This window comes from Rhododendron vialii, chromosome 1a (genome assembly GCF_030253575.1).
Source record: "Rhododendron vialii isolate Sample 1 chromosome 1a, ASM3025357v1".
NCBI lineage: Eukaryota > Viridiplantae > Streptophyta > Magnoliopsida > Ericales > Ericaceae > Rhododendron > Rhododendron vialii.
Window position 1 is genome coordinate 31,301,627 of NC_080557.1, and position 16,918 is coordinate 31,318,544.

Consider the following 16,918-nt stretch of genomic DNA (forward strand, 5'->3'; position numbering starts at 1 on the left):
ACGGCCGATGAATCGATGTCTCGGCTATGAGAAAGCCAAAAGTCGAAAAATCAATTTAAGTTAGGTTTAATCGATTTCATGGCTCATTTTTTCGTTTCCCCTCGTTCTCTTTTTTCTCTCATCCGAGACTCCTCCGTCCCCGTTTCTCCGGCCTCCGACCGCCATTTGCCGCCTTCCCCAAGGACCCCAACTATCACCACCGCCGGTTTCGATCACCGCCGGCCTCGACCACTGCAGCGCTTGGTTGTCGTCGTTGTTTTTTCTTGTCTTGAATGCAATGGCTACGTTACCTTTTGAAGCCGCCAACTTGTCGCTATCCCCCTCAACGGACGTTGTGGGTTCATCCTCGCACCCTCCATGCAGGTGTGAGTATCCTTCTTCTGACGAAGAGGTGATTGAGGAGCCTGGTTTGTTTGACGCTACTACCTACGTCCTTCCTTCACGTAGGTTGGGTTTTGGTGGTTTCTTGCAGTACTGCCCTTCGGTTGGTGGCCTGGAGGCCGAAGTGATTCGTAGAGAGCCTGAGCAGCACGTGAGCGTCCTCAATGTTCTAGTAAATTTTCCTAAAAAGTAAAAGGTTTACTTTAGTTCAGAGTTTAATTTCGTATGATCAAAGATAAATTTTATTCTCAGGATGAAATCCCTTTTAGCTAGGGGCATGAATGAGAAGGACTCGTTGTTTGAGTCAAATTTGTTTTGCTAAAATAATTGTGCCCCCTGTTTAGGCAATGCATGCTTTCTTTCTTTCTTTTTTCTTTTTTTTCAAACGTTGACTTGGTGCCCTTAGTTTTTTATTTGTTTATGCAATCATGAGATTTAACTCCATTTTTGTTGAACTTTGCAGAGAAATAGGAGATTGGACGCTCGCAGGGGAGGCAAAGAGGTGCATAAGTGGTTCTTGGCGTTGCCAGAGTTAGCTTGGGAGTTAGTACGTGCTACTGGCTTTAAGACATTCATTCTAGGTCTCAATCTCCCGAAGATGGACTGATCGCTGATGACCTCCCTGGTTGAGAGGTGGTGGGATACCACCAACACATTCCATGTTCCTTCTGCCGGTGAGATGACAATCTCGCCAGGTGACTTCTCTTAGCTGATTGGCCTACAAGTAGGTGGAGCTCCTCTTCGGGTCGATCCCAGGCTTTAGGAGCGAGTAGAGGCTTAGGAGTGGTTCTTGGGCAAGGTGCCTCCTCTTCACTCCCGAGGTCACGTTGACGTTGCTTGGCTGAGCAAGACTTTCATGAAGGTCGATATTTTGACCCAGGTGAGCATCAAACAGCTGACACGAGCCTTCCTTCTCTACCTCCTCGGGCAAACGTAGTTTGCCAACAAGGATGGTTCAGTGCATATGCAGTTTCTGGCTACCTTGCAGCATTTGGAGGCCGTTTCGGAGTTTAATTTGGGAGCATGTAATTTGGCCACTTTGTATGGCAACCTTGGAGCCTATTCACGAGACAATAATATTATACTTGGCAGTCACTACAGGGTGCTTAAGGTATACATCCTTCTTTTTTGGATCCTTTCCCATTTTGCTTTCTCCTAGTATTGAACTCGCTTGCTAATTCATTTTTTAGCTCTGGGCTTTTGAGCATCTCCTCCAGTTTCCTCCTGGCACTAAGCACGAGGATGCAAGTTGTATTCCTCACTACGAGGGATGGCTGGTGGGGCAACGGAAGCCACGGTCACCAGTCTTGAGCCTTCCCGAGTGGTGGCAAGTTTTGGACCGATTGACAGTCGATCACGTACCTTTGTTTTCCTTGTCTTTAGATTTCCATATCCATGTATTCATGGCTGATTTGACCTCATTTTTAGGTGCGGTTCGACCCTTGGAGTAACGTACTTGAAGACGCCCTTCTTGCACGCTCTAGAGTTCTAGACCGTACTCGCAGCTTGCTTGAGGGCCCCTTTTGTCGAGCTTGGTACTTAGGTGATCGAGTGGCTAGCCAGTGGCATCCACGTGCTGAGGCTCTTCAGTTTGTTCCTCCTCCACCTCCAACGTCGATGAGATATGATCTACCTCCTCGATGTCTAAGGAGGATTTGAAGAATGCTCGGATCAAGGATTGGGCAGGCTTGCTTCTCCAGGCGGGGGACTATATGGAGTGCTGACGTTTTTTCTTGGCTCCACCTGCTGCCCCTTCAGTTGTTCCTGTTTGGCCATGGGCCCCTTCCTTGATGTCCTTCCATTCTGATGATGGAGAGGAGGAGCGCTTGGCGCTTACCCCTTGTTCGACCCAGCTTTACTCATTGCTAGCTAGGGTTTCACAGGTATCAATTTTTGATTTCGTTTCCCTGCTTTATCATTGTATCTTGCGCTCTAGTGTTTGAAATGCTTAGTTTATTTCCACAGGTGCCTGCTGAGATAGTACAGGAATGGCTGCACGCTTATCAAAGTGCGGAGGCTTTGGTCCGAAGGCAGCATCGTCGGATCCTTGAGGTATGAGTTTTCCCCACATATTCCATTTCCTTTGCATCTTTTCTTGAATCTGAGTGTTTGTATTCTTTCAGCTTGAGGCAGACCGAGTACCAGCTGCTGGTGGGGAGGATGTGGGAGCTAGTGAGCAGTCCTTGTCTACATCTCAGAGATCGTCTCGGAGACGTTGTCGTGATTAGCTTTAGGATTTTCTCTTTTCCTATTTATAGTTAGCAAAGAGATAAGCAGAAACTGTATTCTGTATAGTGAAAGCAACCACAATGATGATTTTGTAATCAAGCTTTTATTTATAAAATGAGAAATGCCCTTCAAATGCCTTAAGTTTGCATGCGATAGTCAGAACATGGCTTTTTGAACAAGTAATTGTTGTTTTCCAAATAATCAACTAGAGTTTGAAAACATATAGAAATATCGGCCGAGGAATTGATCACACGGCTGAAGAATTGATGTTGCAGTTGATGCATCTATCCTTCGGCCATTATATCTATTTTCCAAAGGAAGCCAGATTTTATTTTAGCCATGTGACATCCTCTTTTTATACTTGGTTTTGACTTTTGTCTTGCTTTTGCCACGGTCTATAGCCTTATTGCCAATTTTGAGAATCTTTGAGATATCCTACTTATTATGTAAATGACTCTTAAGTCAGAGGGGATGAACAACAATTCTCGTGTCTTTTGCTATTGTCAATTCTTTGAGAAAAGTATACTCATCTTTTGCGAGCTCAATACGCAAGGTTAGCTATGCCTATCATTGAGTACAAACTGTTTTGATATTTTTCTCTCCACATGTTTGGGCCGCATCTCGACGTGAGATTGCCTACGTATCCCAATCAGGGAATCAGGCCATGAACATAGTTCCAAAATCACCACCTTTGAGGTTGGGTTTCCACTCTTGGTTTTTCTTCTCACATGCTCTTGATTTTGCCTAGGTTACCTAATGGAGGTTGAGTCCCTAGCGACCTTTTCTTTGTATGCCTTATCTTTTGCCTAGGCTGTGTTTTTGCATTTTCTTGCCCTAGCAGGCTTTTGCTCTTACTTTTGCTTGAGTTTCTTTGGCTACCCAACGAGCATTTCTCTCAAGAGACTTTTTGTACTTTGAAGAGGAATTTGGCAGAGATATATATTTTTTTTATGAATATCCTTTGGTTGTACCTTCGTAATAGGCAAGCTAACTCTAAGTGTTCTCATGGAGATAGCATCTTTTTTCTAAGTCTTGACAAAAACCTAGTTTCTTAAGCAACTAAAGTTCATCATTTCTTTCCCTTTTGTCATTGACACAAAGAACTTAATTCCTTGAAGTTTCCTTTGTTTGGCAAAGAGACTATAGTACATGGCAATTGCACTTTAGGAATTAAATCATTGAATAAGCATAGTTTAGAAGATAAAACAAGAATTCGTTTAGCAGAAATAAAATGCCCAAACAGGGGGCCGAAACATGTCCTAGCTTGATTTAGAAAACGAAAGCAATGTTTTGATGTTCTTTTGCCGTGTTATGACTTCTCAGCTACTACAGTCTTTTGGGGTCATCTTCTTTTCCTTTCATAATTTTATACTCTTTTCTACCTTCTTCTTTGCCAAACAGAGCCTTCGTACTGGATCCATCTTTGAAGTTTGCATGGTGGCTACCTCTTTGAGAAATGAGCAGTCCCCAGATGGAAATGTCTGCCCGGGTTACTTCTCTATTGGTTGCGCAGTCATTAGCTACTTCCATTTGATCAAATAGTGACGCCAAAGAGATCCCATCAAGCGGATCGTCATATTCCCCTTTCATTTCATCAAAGCCATTTTCTTCTGTTTTGTATGGTGTGGGCTCCCCAACCGGCGCGCGCTCGAGAGTCACCACCTGTATTTTTGAGATGGATGATCCAAAAAATCGGGAACTCGTTTGAAAAAGGCTTTTGGTCTAGCAAAAAACGTTGAGACTTTGGGTTCGGAAGCCACGTTACGAATGGGGAAGGTTTTGTTGAAAAGCATCCCATATAAAACTGGTCTCTACTAGACATTTCCAAAGGGGGGGAAGTTTCATACATCTTTTGGAAAATGGAACTCTTTAATAAACAAATAAGAGGGGAAGGGACATGGAAAATATATCACATTAACGTGTACATGGTGCTGTCTGTACACAAATGGTGAGCAAATGATATGGAACAGAATGGAATGAATGATCAGTAGGCTATCTAGATCATAACCACACGGCCTATCATAAGACCGCACACGGCCTTATTATATGCCGTGCGGTCTATTTGTACTGCTACCAGACTTTCATCAGTGCTTATAACAGCGCACGGTACTACCGATACCCCGTGCGTGACTCTTTGAAGATATCAAAAATCCCCAGGCACTTCTTTATTTCAGAACAATTCCTCTTTCTTCAAGCCATGAACAGAAAACAAGTTTTGTTGTATTTAGATCATTTGAGAAAGCAAATAGACCTTATTCAAGAAATAAAACTTGGCTTGTAGATATGGTCTTATTCTGAAGCTACTAATGACAATATGTCAGCAATATAGGTAAACCTGATGAAGAACGACTATGATCCAGACGGTTTAACAGAGATTAATGAAAGACCGTGCATTTTAATATACTACGCCGTGCGACACACCAAAACGCCGCACGGCGTGGTATATCCTGCACAGTGACTGCTTTTGTTTTCAAAAATGGTTTTTAAAACAGTATTTAACCAAAAGGGTGAGCCTGACTACAGAATAGTTCCCTCAGGGCCAGGACTGAGCCTAACCCAAGAAAACTTGGTTTTTACCTTTGATCTTGAGCCCGAACAAAGGCGGATGTTGATGGATGGGCGTCGGTACGGTCGGTTGAGAAAAGAGAGGTGCAGATGTGCGTGGTAGATGGGTAGTTGGGATCTTAAAGTGAGTAAAAGGACTCACTTTAATGGTGAGGGGAAAAATAGAGGACTTTTGGATAGAAGAAGCCCAAAGAATATTTTTAGAGCAAACTTTCTCAAGACTTGGAAATGAGGAGTAGGTGTGAAAGCATGATGAGAGAGAAAGAGGGTTCAAGGTCCCTTTCCCTTGAGTGGAGGGGTGTATTTATAGGCAAGAGCCAAGGATTTTGAATTCAAATGGGGAAGGTATTTCCTGGGCGGGCCAGAAGTGCTTTTTCAGCTAAGCCAGCTTGTAGCTGTGGTTCAAGTGGGCGTGGTCGACAGCTAGCTGAGCCAGTTAGAACTTTATCCAAAATGCCGTGCGGTTTACCTCATGACCTCGTACGGCGTAATGAAATTCATTACACCGCGTGGTGTAGAGTTGTGCCGTGCTATACTAAGAATTCAGTCCAAGGCTTTTAGGCTTATTTTAGGCTCTTGGGCTCTTGGGTTGAGGGAGTCCTTTATTCAAGCTCGCAAAGGTATCGTTTCCTTTATTTTATCATCGGGACATTCAAAGATCCCCCGAGGTCCGGATTGGGGTGTCTACATGTGGATCTGTGCATATGAAGTCTAGATCTTCTTCTTCTTCTGCCCATTAACTATAGTCGCACACTTCGTATGGATTGACCCACGATTGTATTTGGAACTCCTCCACTTCTTCTATAAGGATGATTGTTTCCCAAACAACTGGAGGTGTTGGGATTCTTAGGCGATTGATGGGTACAACTATTTGGGCAGGTTCAAAGTGGGCATGCCTTCTCATCATGATGACCCTCTCCTTTTACTTCTTCCTATTTTCAAACCAGATACGCAACAAATCATCATCCTCCACAAACAGAATGTCAGGATCCTCCAAATTGTGTTTTGCCCAGGAATGCTCTTTCCATTTCCTTAACTCTAATTCCTTTGCTTGTTCTTCTTCGTCAATCTTGTCAAACATGTTGGGATTGATCACTTCTGATTGATCAGACTCATTGTTTTTTTCTTCCTCCATCATGAAACATCCATCCTCCTCTGGGAAGGTTAGGGTTGGCTTGGCTTGGGTGCTTTGGACAATGTATTGGCTAGGATTGTATATGAGGTTGTGAGACAAGGTTATGAGATTGATATTTTGGGGTGGTTCGTTATTGTGGGGTGGTTTGGTTTGTGCATCAAGCTGTGGGGGTTTTATGGTTCGACTATCAATGAGATTTTGAATGTCATGGCGAAGACGCATGCAGTTGTTTGTCTCATGCCCAAAGTGTTGATGGTAGGCACATTGTTTGTTAAGGTCATGGTTTAGGCTGTAAGATGGTTGAGGAGGTGGTTTGTTCAGAGGTCTGAGATGCCCATGACGGCTTAGAATGGTTAATGCTTGGGAGAGAGTCACGTAGAAAGGATTAAAGTTGTGGCGAGGTCGATTTGAGTTTCGGGAAGGGCTGGCTTAGAAAGGGTCTAGCGGCAAGGCCGGGTCAAGGGTGTTTACGAAGGCATGAAATGCACGAATTGGGAAGGTTTTCTCAGATGGAGAAGCTCCTTCTTTCCCAATGAGTCCCAGTTGATCCCTTCTTGAATCTGCAGCCCAATAGCATGTAGGTGCTCGAAATCGGTTATAGCTTGAGTGTAGATATGCTTTAGATACTTAGGTTGCAGATTCTTGACAACTATTCTCACTTGATCTTCCTCAGAGGGACGATTCTTCATTTTGGCAGCCTTTTCTCTCCATCTAGCCACAAAAGTGACAAAATCTTTGCTCAACTTCTGCTTAGTCATTTCCAAATCTCAAGTAGTTAACTCAATTTAGACATCGTATGCATAGTCGCATACTGCTTAATGAAGGCATTGGCAATTTCTGGCCAAGTATGATAATGCACAAATTCAAGGGTGAGGAACCAATCAAGAGCACTTCCAGTGAGAGTCCTTTGAAATAATTGAGCAATGAGCTCGTCATTCAAGTCCATTGGCTTCAAAGTGTTGAACCAATCAAGAGCACTTCCAGTGAGAGTCCTTCGAAATAATTGAGCAATGAGCTCGTCATTCGAGCCCATTGGCTTCAAAGTGTTGATAACATGGCGAACATGGCTGGTAGGGTTGCCTGTTCCATTGAACTTCTCAATGTTTGGCATTTTGAATCTTTCAGGCAATTGAGAATCTGGGAAAAGACAGAGTCCCTCAAAGTCTAGAATTTAGTCCCCCTGTTAACGGGCAAAAGCGTGTTTGATCTCCTTGACTTGTTTGGCTAATTCAGGGTTCTCTGTTGTTATTACTTTAAGAGGATTCTCATCTTCTATTGGTTTTTCTTCGTCCTCAGTATCTCTTGCTGCTTTCTCTGCTAGTAAAGTAGCGATTTGAGCTTGAAGATCTGCAATAGAGGCGTTGTCGTCTGCCATGGGAGTGGGAGGATTGCTTAGTGAAGCTTGGGATTTGATAGATGACCAGTTTCGCTGAGAAGATGACCGCGAAGTCCTCGAAAGTGATTGAGACAGTTGCGGTGAAGGTGGCAGACGAGATGGCTGCAAAGACCTCTGTTTGGCATGACTTCGGGTGTTGTAAGAGTATTAAATTGGCTGTGGTTGCTTTCTTGGCTTACCTACCGTGCCTGCTTTAAAATAAAATACCTGTAAGTCAGTACTTGGCCGTACAGGGTTAGGATTTGGGCTGAGAATCCCAACCCTTCTGCACAGGAAGAGATGTTACAATAAATGATACAGGGTGTGAGGAAGAACTTCAAAGCAAAATGTAGAAAAATTCCTTAACCTGCGGGTTTCTGTCTTATTTTGATAAGTTCTATGGCTTTCTAACACATGAAAGGCTTGGGTAGTCTGAAGGGTACTTTGTTGTCAAAAGGGCATCAGTCCTTTCACCAGCCTATCATAGGCGGTAATCGGGTGATTTCCTTTTTTGATATATCACTAGGTACAAGTGACTATGGAGTTTGGTGGAACCCCTAACATAGCTTGTGATATGCTGGGATATTACGTGAACTCAACGAGGTTGCCCACTCAATGCAAATGATAAAAGAATTAGATAAAGCAAGTGTTAACTCTATGTCAAACTTTCTGGTTATGGCTCTCAAGTCCCCAGCAGAGTTGCCAAAAACTGTAGACACCTCCCACGCGGGGCGTTGCCAAACAAATTGATCGTTGTCGTTCGTTTGGTTGTTTACTTCATAAACCAAGATTATGGATATTCCCATGGCTAGAATCATCGCCACATGATGGCGGTTATCATCAAAACAGAGTCGCCACCTAGTTTATAAAACTAGAAAATATAAGTAGAGATATTGGGTGCGGGAGCCAAAAGTACAATAAGGGGAATGTGTTAGACACCCCTCTTGTAATCTGTTTAATTAGATTTTAAACAGTTAAAGGTGAGCCGAGACAATAATTGAAAATATGCATCAGAAAAGCATAATAAAACAAATCTATCCCAGGGAGATGGATCTCGCGGCCAGTGAATAGATGTCACGGCCGAGAGATCCTCCTGGTTTGATGTACCGGCCGATGGATCGAAGACCCAGCCGATGTTCTTTCTCACACCAGACTAAACAATTAACAGAGAGTTAAAACACTATGAGTAATGCACAAAAACGTAAAAGAGATCAAATCATAGGCCTCTGGGCCTCACCACCTTGATCCCTCAATTGCTTGATTGCTTTGGATTAGAGGGGATTGATTGATTTCGCTTCTTGAAAATCCTAGGGTTAGGTTTTGAACTTCGGGGTTTGGATCGTTGGATCGCGGCTACCTTCAGGAGGTTAGGGCTTTTGTAGAGGGGATGTGAGGGAGTATATGTGCAGAGTTTCGTGGCTAGAGAGGGTGTATGAACATATTAATTTCGGAACCCTAAGGACCCTTTATATAGGCAATTGGTGACTCACTCTAGCAATCAAATGGTGTGAATCAAAAAGGAATTTAGGGTAAAAAGATCTCTAGACGCAATCTGCTGCATAGCTCGAACACATCGAAGAATATGGTTGCTAGGGTTTTGAAGATTGGATCAAACGTATGACAGAGCATTCCAGAATCTGAAAAATAGACGATTTGGCAGCCGGTTAAAGGATTTGGCAGCCGAAGGATAGACCTGGCGGCTGAAGGATCAATCTCTCAGGGAGATTTTCAAGCAACATGCTTCACGGGTGAAAGAATGAAATTGAGGCCGTGAGATCAATGTTACGGCTGAAAGATAGATTTTCTTGAGATACTGTATTTCTGTCTAGAAGGCTTTTTAGCTCTGGATTGGGTCCTCTAAGTGGCTAGAAGTTCTCACCATAAGTCCTAAGCTTCACGAGAAGTCAATCAGCAATTACTGTATCCATTTATCATCGGGATGGTTTCCAAGGTGGGACTTGAAATAATCGTTAGGCCAAATTGGGATGTCTACAAAAAATCAAAATAGAAATATGCATATATAAATTTTTTAACTTATCCAAAATAAAGAAAAGAAATATGCATATATATGTTTATCCTACACAAAACTGGTATACAGTTATAAAAAAGTTCATTACGTGCATATATAATAAAGTCTATACAAATATAAATTTGGTTCATGAAATTGTAACGGTAAAAATATATAATGTAAGTTGGATTGCGAGTTTAATCGAGCCGAATAGAATAAGAGTCAGTAATAATAGCAATAAATTGTGGTCCCTATTGAAGTCTGGATCGAGGTGAGGTGGTTGAGTTTGATGTGAGGAAGTAACACAAGCAATTAACGAATCGAGTGACATGCATACATACGTACGTGTCAGTCACCCTTGGAGCTAGGTAGATCGAATCGAACACTCGACATGATCAGTACTAATCATATTGCACGTGTCACCACCAATGCAACCCAAGGCCAACTCTCTGTTTTGATGATGTATGCATGTATCTAATAAGCGCCGCGATGTTGGCCGGGCCTTCCTTCTCTTTCAACATTATCGATCCATGCAATCTTCCGAGAGAGAGAGAGAGAGATCAGTACTACATTCTCTCTGTTTCTTCAAGTGATCATTTTCTTGCAATTATTAATACAGTAAGGTACTATAGCTAGCTGATGGCGAAATTGGTGGACAAGGCCAAGGAGTTTGTGGCGGAGAAGATGAAGCAGCCGGAGGCGACCATCGAAGACGTGGATCTGGTGGACGTCAGCAGTGAAGCCATTACTTACAAAGCCAAGGTGTCCGTTAAAAACCCTTACTCCCTCCCCATTCCTATCCACGAGGTCTCTTACAACCTTAAGAGCAAAGGAAGGTCTCTCTCTCTCTCTCTCTCTCTCTCTCTAGATCTCTCTGACCCTCCGTTAGTTTCCCACGGGTTGAGTTTGATTTTATTTATTTATTTATTTGAGTTATATATGGGAAAGTCGAGGTTGAATGATCCTGTCTTATGCAACAGTTGCCACCAGTGGCGGATTTCTCACACCGAGCATGTATGAAATTTAGGGTTTTAAATCCCAAGTATATGGGGACACGTAATAATGGTATTATGGCCATCTATCAGCCAGATTCGGACCATATCAGTCGTAAATAATGATGGCAGAGGTCCCAAATTCCATTAGGCCACGGATAATCCAATACATAGCGGCCTTTGTTTACAAACTAATGAAATGTACATTAAACACAGCAAAAACTCATCAACAAGAGCTCATGAATCTGAAAATTTTGACACCAATTTGGTGCCCCTCTAGTTAGACTTGTGGCGGCTTCAAGAATTTGTGGTAGGGTGTTCTGAAATTGCCCTAACTCTATTAACTGATTTATTAACCAATAAAATATGTGCAAAACCTCATATACTCCCTCCGTCTAGATTTAATAGTCGTTTTTTTGGAGTTCATGTCATTTTTCAATCAATAATATCTTCCAATTTATAATGTTTTACGTGATTTCAAAAATATTGTATTATAGAACTAATCGAGATCTATCAAACAATATCTATATTCGATATGAAATACATTACGGATTCAAGGATATAACCCTTTTTTTAGCTGGTTAAAATAGAACTAGGGACAATTAAATCCGGATTGAGGGAGTATTAGTATAAAAAGTTAGGACAAAAAAACATAACATGTATTCTAAAAAAACTAACTACTAGGTGAAATGAGAAATTTAACATATACAATCACCTTCTTGTAAGGGATCCCTTAGCTTAAGTATGGACCCATAGATCCCGATCGAATTTTGATGATCCAAAACGTTCAATATGATTAGAACTTGATTTTAAGGGTTTCCATGTGAAATCAAAAAAAAAAATATGACCGGAAAATGCTTCATCCGAGCAGTTTTTATTGAACGGTTCAATAAAAATTGCTCACATTAAGCACTTTTCGGTCATATTTTTTGCTGATTTCTTGCGTGGACCCTTAAAATCATGTTATGAACATATGAACGGTTTGAATTATCAAAATTTGATTGGGAAAGGGAGGTACGCACTTAAGGTCCTTACAAGAAGTTTTTTGTAAACCTACATATTATATATTTTTAACAAAAAAATTAGTTTTTTTTTTTTTAAAGTAGTTGTATTTGCATAGTAGACAATGTTTCAAGAATGAAAGGATTTATATTTTACAGATGTCCTAGACGAATTTTCATATTTTGTGCCAATATTTAACCGACGTATTTGTATACTAAAATGCTTTTGAAAGAAGTTGTAACGAGTATGTTGTGGCTGACCTTTTTGAAAATAGTTGTTCGGTAGAATGACATGATGAGATTTTCTATCATAGTCTTAAATTCGAAGGAGTTGAATTTTAAAACTTTGTAATCCTATAAGTTAACTAGACAAAAAATAATATAATAGTTGTTACGAATGTGAAATTAACGCATGTAGACCAACAATAGTAGAGACGGAGAGAGAATAAAGAGCATACTGCTTAAACTAAAAGATTCTATTTTTTTTTCCTGATTGTGAGCTTTATTTGAGGTAATATGTTAGTTGTTCAAATATGAATTATCTAGATTGATGGGGTGTAATTAGGTTGTGGTTGAGTGTCCAATTCGTTGAGTTGGATGATCAAATATTTTTGGGTTAGATGTTCAAGACTATAAGAATTGGGTGTTCATTGATATTTGAGTTGGGTGTTCAAAGAAAGACTAGTTCATAATTTTACATGTATGCTAAGCGACAGTGGCAGAGCCAGTTGGGGACGAGTGGGGGCACAGGCAACAATTCCATTATAGTGGCGAAGTGAGATGTCTAAGCAAAAAATAGCCATCACTTAGCATTTGAAACTCTCCAATGAATTATGTCCAAATTCATAAGTGGCTAAATCATGAGTTATATACATTATACTTTATTAATTATTTACAATTTTGGAAAATAGTATTATATTTGTTTATAGAACCCACAACATCAAGAGGAAGTTAAAGGTTTAAGGACAAAATTTGTAACGAAAAGTGTATTTTTTTCCTAATTGGATCAAGATTGTTGAATTTTGACATTTTAGTTGTTATGTAGTATTTAACTGCTCTAAGACTTGATGCATTGGGACAATTCAAATTGATTTGTTTTGGGAATTACTATCTTTCTTAGAAATGTATTAGCTTTTTTTTATTATTATTTTTAGAACACGCGTTCTTTTATTATTTTGGCATTGCTCAATAGTACTCTTTTTTTTTTTGTTCAAGTGTGTTTAAAAAGTGCCCTCACTATTGTCAATTCCTGGCTACGCCAATGCTAAGCGGTTTTCCCCAAAATTATAACCCCGCAATCGTCCATAAAAACAAAAACTCCCATCATTATGATCATGTCTTTCTATCCTCTGCTGTAGTTTGTGGTATCCACCGGTACTTATTATTCCTCACAAGTACGCCTGTTGTAACAACCTATATATAACCTCTTTTCTGTTAAACTAGATGTGGAAACATGGCCTAACCCACTGGCGGCTGTACATTCAACATTGATTAATGGTCACTTAAACACCCAATCTATGTACGTAGGGGGGAAGCATATTCAACGTTTTACATGAATTTGGGGAAGATGGATACGTCTTTCGATCATTACAATAAAAACCAACTTCTAAAATGTACAACTACAATATTAATGCTTTGATAAGCCGAAGGCATGCGAAAAGTAATTGAAGAGCAAATCTAATCCGACTCCCTGACCAGCTAAGATACAAGTTGAAGCTGTCAATGTGATTTCCTAACTAGTCTGGTTGGTGCGTCTGAATAATCAAAACAAGTTTTTGTTTATACTTGTAGACCCGATTTTGATTTTGATACTATTGTTTGGAATACAATGAATACAATCAAGCAGAATCCAAGTATATACTGGGGAGACAGTAATGATCCGGCCTGGCCTCTAGCTTGGGTCCATGCAGTTCTCTATTTTTGAACTAGCCTAGTTCGTCCATTGATGCATGCTTCCATTGACATGGTTTGTGTGATTGCATGTGATTGTTTTTGCTTAGGGTGATTGCATCAGGTACGGTGCCACACCCGGGGACACTAAAGGCGGATGATTCAACATTGTTGACCGTAGAAATGAAGGTGACGCACGATGTTATGGTCAGCTTAGCGGGAGACGTAGGTGCAGATTGGGACATTGATTATGAGCTGGAAATGGGTCTCAAGGTTGATCTTCCGCTCATCAAAAACTTCACCATTCCCATCACCAGCAAAGGCGAAATCAGGCTCCCTACCCTATACGACCCCTCCTTTCCGATGACCAGCGAGGGCGAGATCAAGCTCCCTACCCTCTCCTCCTTCCCGGAAAAATGAAGAGAGCAACACTCACATATTTCAGTCTAATCAAGTCTTTTACGTTGTTACATTTTCAAGTGTTGTTACTTATTACTGGAAGAGTGTTGTGGAACGCTAGCTTTGTGTGCGGTTTTAAGCATGTGTAGTTTTGAGTCCTTTTATAAAAACGTGTGTGGTCGAACGCTACTTCATTTTCCATGAAGCGTCATGACCTATCCTTTTCCTTTTTTTGAGTTGCGAAATTTTGTAATTAAGGCATGAAGTTTTTTTTCCCAATTTTGTTTGACAATAAAAGCATCAAAAGAGTCACAACCTAAAGCCATAATAAATCACATTCTGGCTATGAAGGTAAAGATACTAGGTGCAAATGGTTTTAGATAAAATGGTATTTAGATGGCAAACAAAACTTAATAATTTATGAGCAACGGTAAACACAAAAAGGCCCATTTAAAGTTGGTCGGAGGCTCTAGGTTATTTCTAGTTCATCACTGAGAAAGCTGAAAGGGAAAATGTCTAAAACGTGTTTTTGATAATTAATACTTGCCAAAGACATGCTAAAAATATTTGTTAATGTTGAAAATGTTCTTGACGGGTATTAATTATGCAAACACGCCATTGGCCGTCATTGTCCCAAGCTGAAACCCAAGCATAGTCCGATCATTTTGAAGATGCGGCCCACATATATCTGAAGCACAAGACCTTGCAAAAATCATTGAGAAATTTTGAAACATAAGAAAAATAAAGCACTTAATTGCGAAAATGCATTTTTTTTATGGGGAATGATTTTTTGCACCTTTTTTTTTTAAACATCTTCTTACACAAATTTTTTTTGTTTTTATTCACGTTAAATTATCCTTTCCCGAGTTAAAAATATATATACTTCATCCGTTCCAATTTGAGAGTCCCTTTTGGGGATTCCAACTATTTAAGGAGACATGCAATGATTACATCTACAATACCTATTATTTCCACCATTATTCCTATATTCTACGTACTTTATAACACTTATATTCACCTTTGAGAGACACTTTTGGAAAATCACCAAATTTTTTCTTCCATTTTTGAAAAAGGGCCATCATTTTGGAACAATCCAAAATAGAATAATGGACTCTCAATTTGGAACGGAGGGAGTATCAAATTATCCTCCTTACTTATGAACTCACTTTTGACACAAAAAATGGAACTTTGTCATTTCACATCATCACGAATAAAGACAAGAAAAAGAGTGCAAGATGATAAAAACGAAGAGCTGATAAAAAGAGTGCAAAAATCATTTCCCTTTTATATCAATACTAATAGTGGTACGCGTGCACACGTGGCGTGGAGTTCTTCGATTAAGGAGGTTTTTTGCATTGTATAAGTCAAATAAATTAGAAAATTTTGCCTGTCCTACCTTCAAAACAAAGATTATTAACCCGTATGAAAGGAATTGATAATCCTAAGTATGAGTTGACTCAGTTTTCATGATGGTTTGTATTGGGTTTATGAACTATCATGTGTACTTGTTTACACCCATTTTTGGCCAAAATTCAAAAAATCAATTTGTTGGTTAGAAGAAGGCCTTGAATGAAGGTCTCAGGCCTTGAGAAGCCTCACGATCGGTCATCCACGAAATCAGGCTGATTTGAACGCCACTGATCGAGTTGAGTTTTCAAAGGCCTAGGCCAAATTTATGCCTAAGATTTCGTTATCACAAGCCCAAGCCCAAGATTGGCCGAAGACTCGGGTCGACCCACTAAGTCTGAGAGTTTTATCCAGGCCTAGGCCAGTTCTTAGAAACAATAAAGCCTTCTAGTAGGTCCAAATCAATTAAAGACTAGGTTTTTTCTCCAGGCTTGGGCTCGCAAGGCTTATTGGGGCTTGGTAGAATTAGGCTTTGATTGAATTAGGCCTTTGGTAGAATTTAAAGTGCCCACAATTTGGCCAAATTGAATTTGGAAGGGCAGGAGAGAGTTTGAAAATTAATTAGGCCGCATTAATATTTGGAGCATGGCTTAATTAGTCAAGACCCAAATTGATTTTCAGATCTGGACCCATTTTCAGGCCTTGGCCCAACTAATTAAAGCTCGGACTAGTTTTTTAGGCCTATTTAGCCCAATAAGGCTAAGAGTTATTTTTCAGGTCTGGGCCCAGTTTTTCAGATTTATTGAGGCCTAAAACTGACCAAGTCAAGAAGGCCATATAAGCTGCTTAGTCATGCTTGGGAAGCAAGCTGCTCACAAGAAGCTCAAAGGCCTAGAAGCAGCAAGCTGCTCAAGCAGCTCAATGGCCTAGAAGCTTCTCCCTAGCAAGCTGCTCAAGCAGCTCAAGGGCCAAGCTGCTCATAAGCAGCTCAAAGGCCTAGAAGGTTCTCTCTAACATCACACAAGCAGCTCAACCAGGCCTGCGTTTTTGGCCTTGGTGGGCCCAAATATCCCTTTTTTTACAAGCATCCATGCACCCAAGCAGCTCAAAGGCCTAGAATGTTCTTGTTTGGCAGACCTGAGTAAGCTGCTTACAAATAGCTCGAGGTCTGAGTGGACCTCGCCCTTCAAAATAAAGCAAAGCCAAGAACAGGTGACGTACATGCAGCCCTTGGAGCTGTTGGTGAATAACTCATGCAGACCTAAGCAAGCTGCACACAAGCAGCTCACTCAGGTCTGGTTAATCTTTTATTTATCAATTCTTCTTTCATAGGAATCAAGATTGAAGGATTTAAGGGCCCACAAGAGATGGAGGACCAATAAAAATGGTAGGAAGGCCTGGAGAAGTATTGGTCTTCAGCAGTGGTGGGCCCAGAGGATGTCCAATCAAGAAGTAGCTTGAGTGTTGAAGCAACTCAAAGGCCTGGATGCTAAAATTCCTTATGCTCTTTTACAAAGTTTTATGCAGAAAATGAGGATTTTTCAGGCCTTGGCCATTTTCTTGGAGTGAAGAGCATGTTTTGGTCAAAGAACAACC

The 16,918-nt window shown here is 40.7% G+C and overlaps 1 protein-coding gene across 1 annotated transcript; it reads left to right on the forward strand.

Moving 5' to 3' along the window:
- The first annotated feature begins 10,332 nt into the window (after positions 1 to 10,332).
- LOC131336332 (desiccation protectant protein Lea14 homolog) lies at positions 10,333 to 14,169 on the forward strand. The gene is made up of 2 exons (XM_058372125.1): positions 10,333 to 10,529; positions 13,687 to 14,169. The coding sequence occupies exons 1-2, from the start codon at positions 10,333 to 10,335 to the stop codon at positions 13,994 to 13,996; spliced, it is 507 nt and encodes a 168-aa protein (XP_058228108.1). The 3' UTR covers positions 13,997 to 14,169.
- Positions 14,170 to 16,918: the final 2,749 nt, after the last annotated feature.

Bases quoted from the DNA above. Each gene is read 5' to 3' on its own strand.
- LOC131336332 (XM_058372125.1), top strand. From the start codon at position 10,333: ATGGCGAAATTGGTGGACAAGGCCAAGGAGTTTGTGGCGGAGAAGATG. The intron at 10,530-13,686 runs GTCTCTCTCTCT...GTTTTTGCTTAG, and splicing joins AACCTTAAGAGCAAAGGAAG to GGTGATTGCATCAGGTACGG.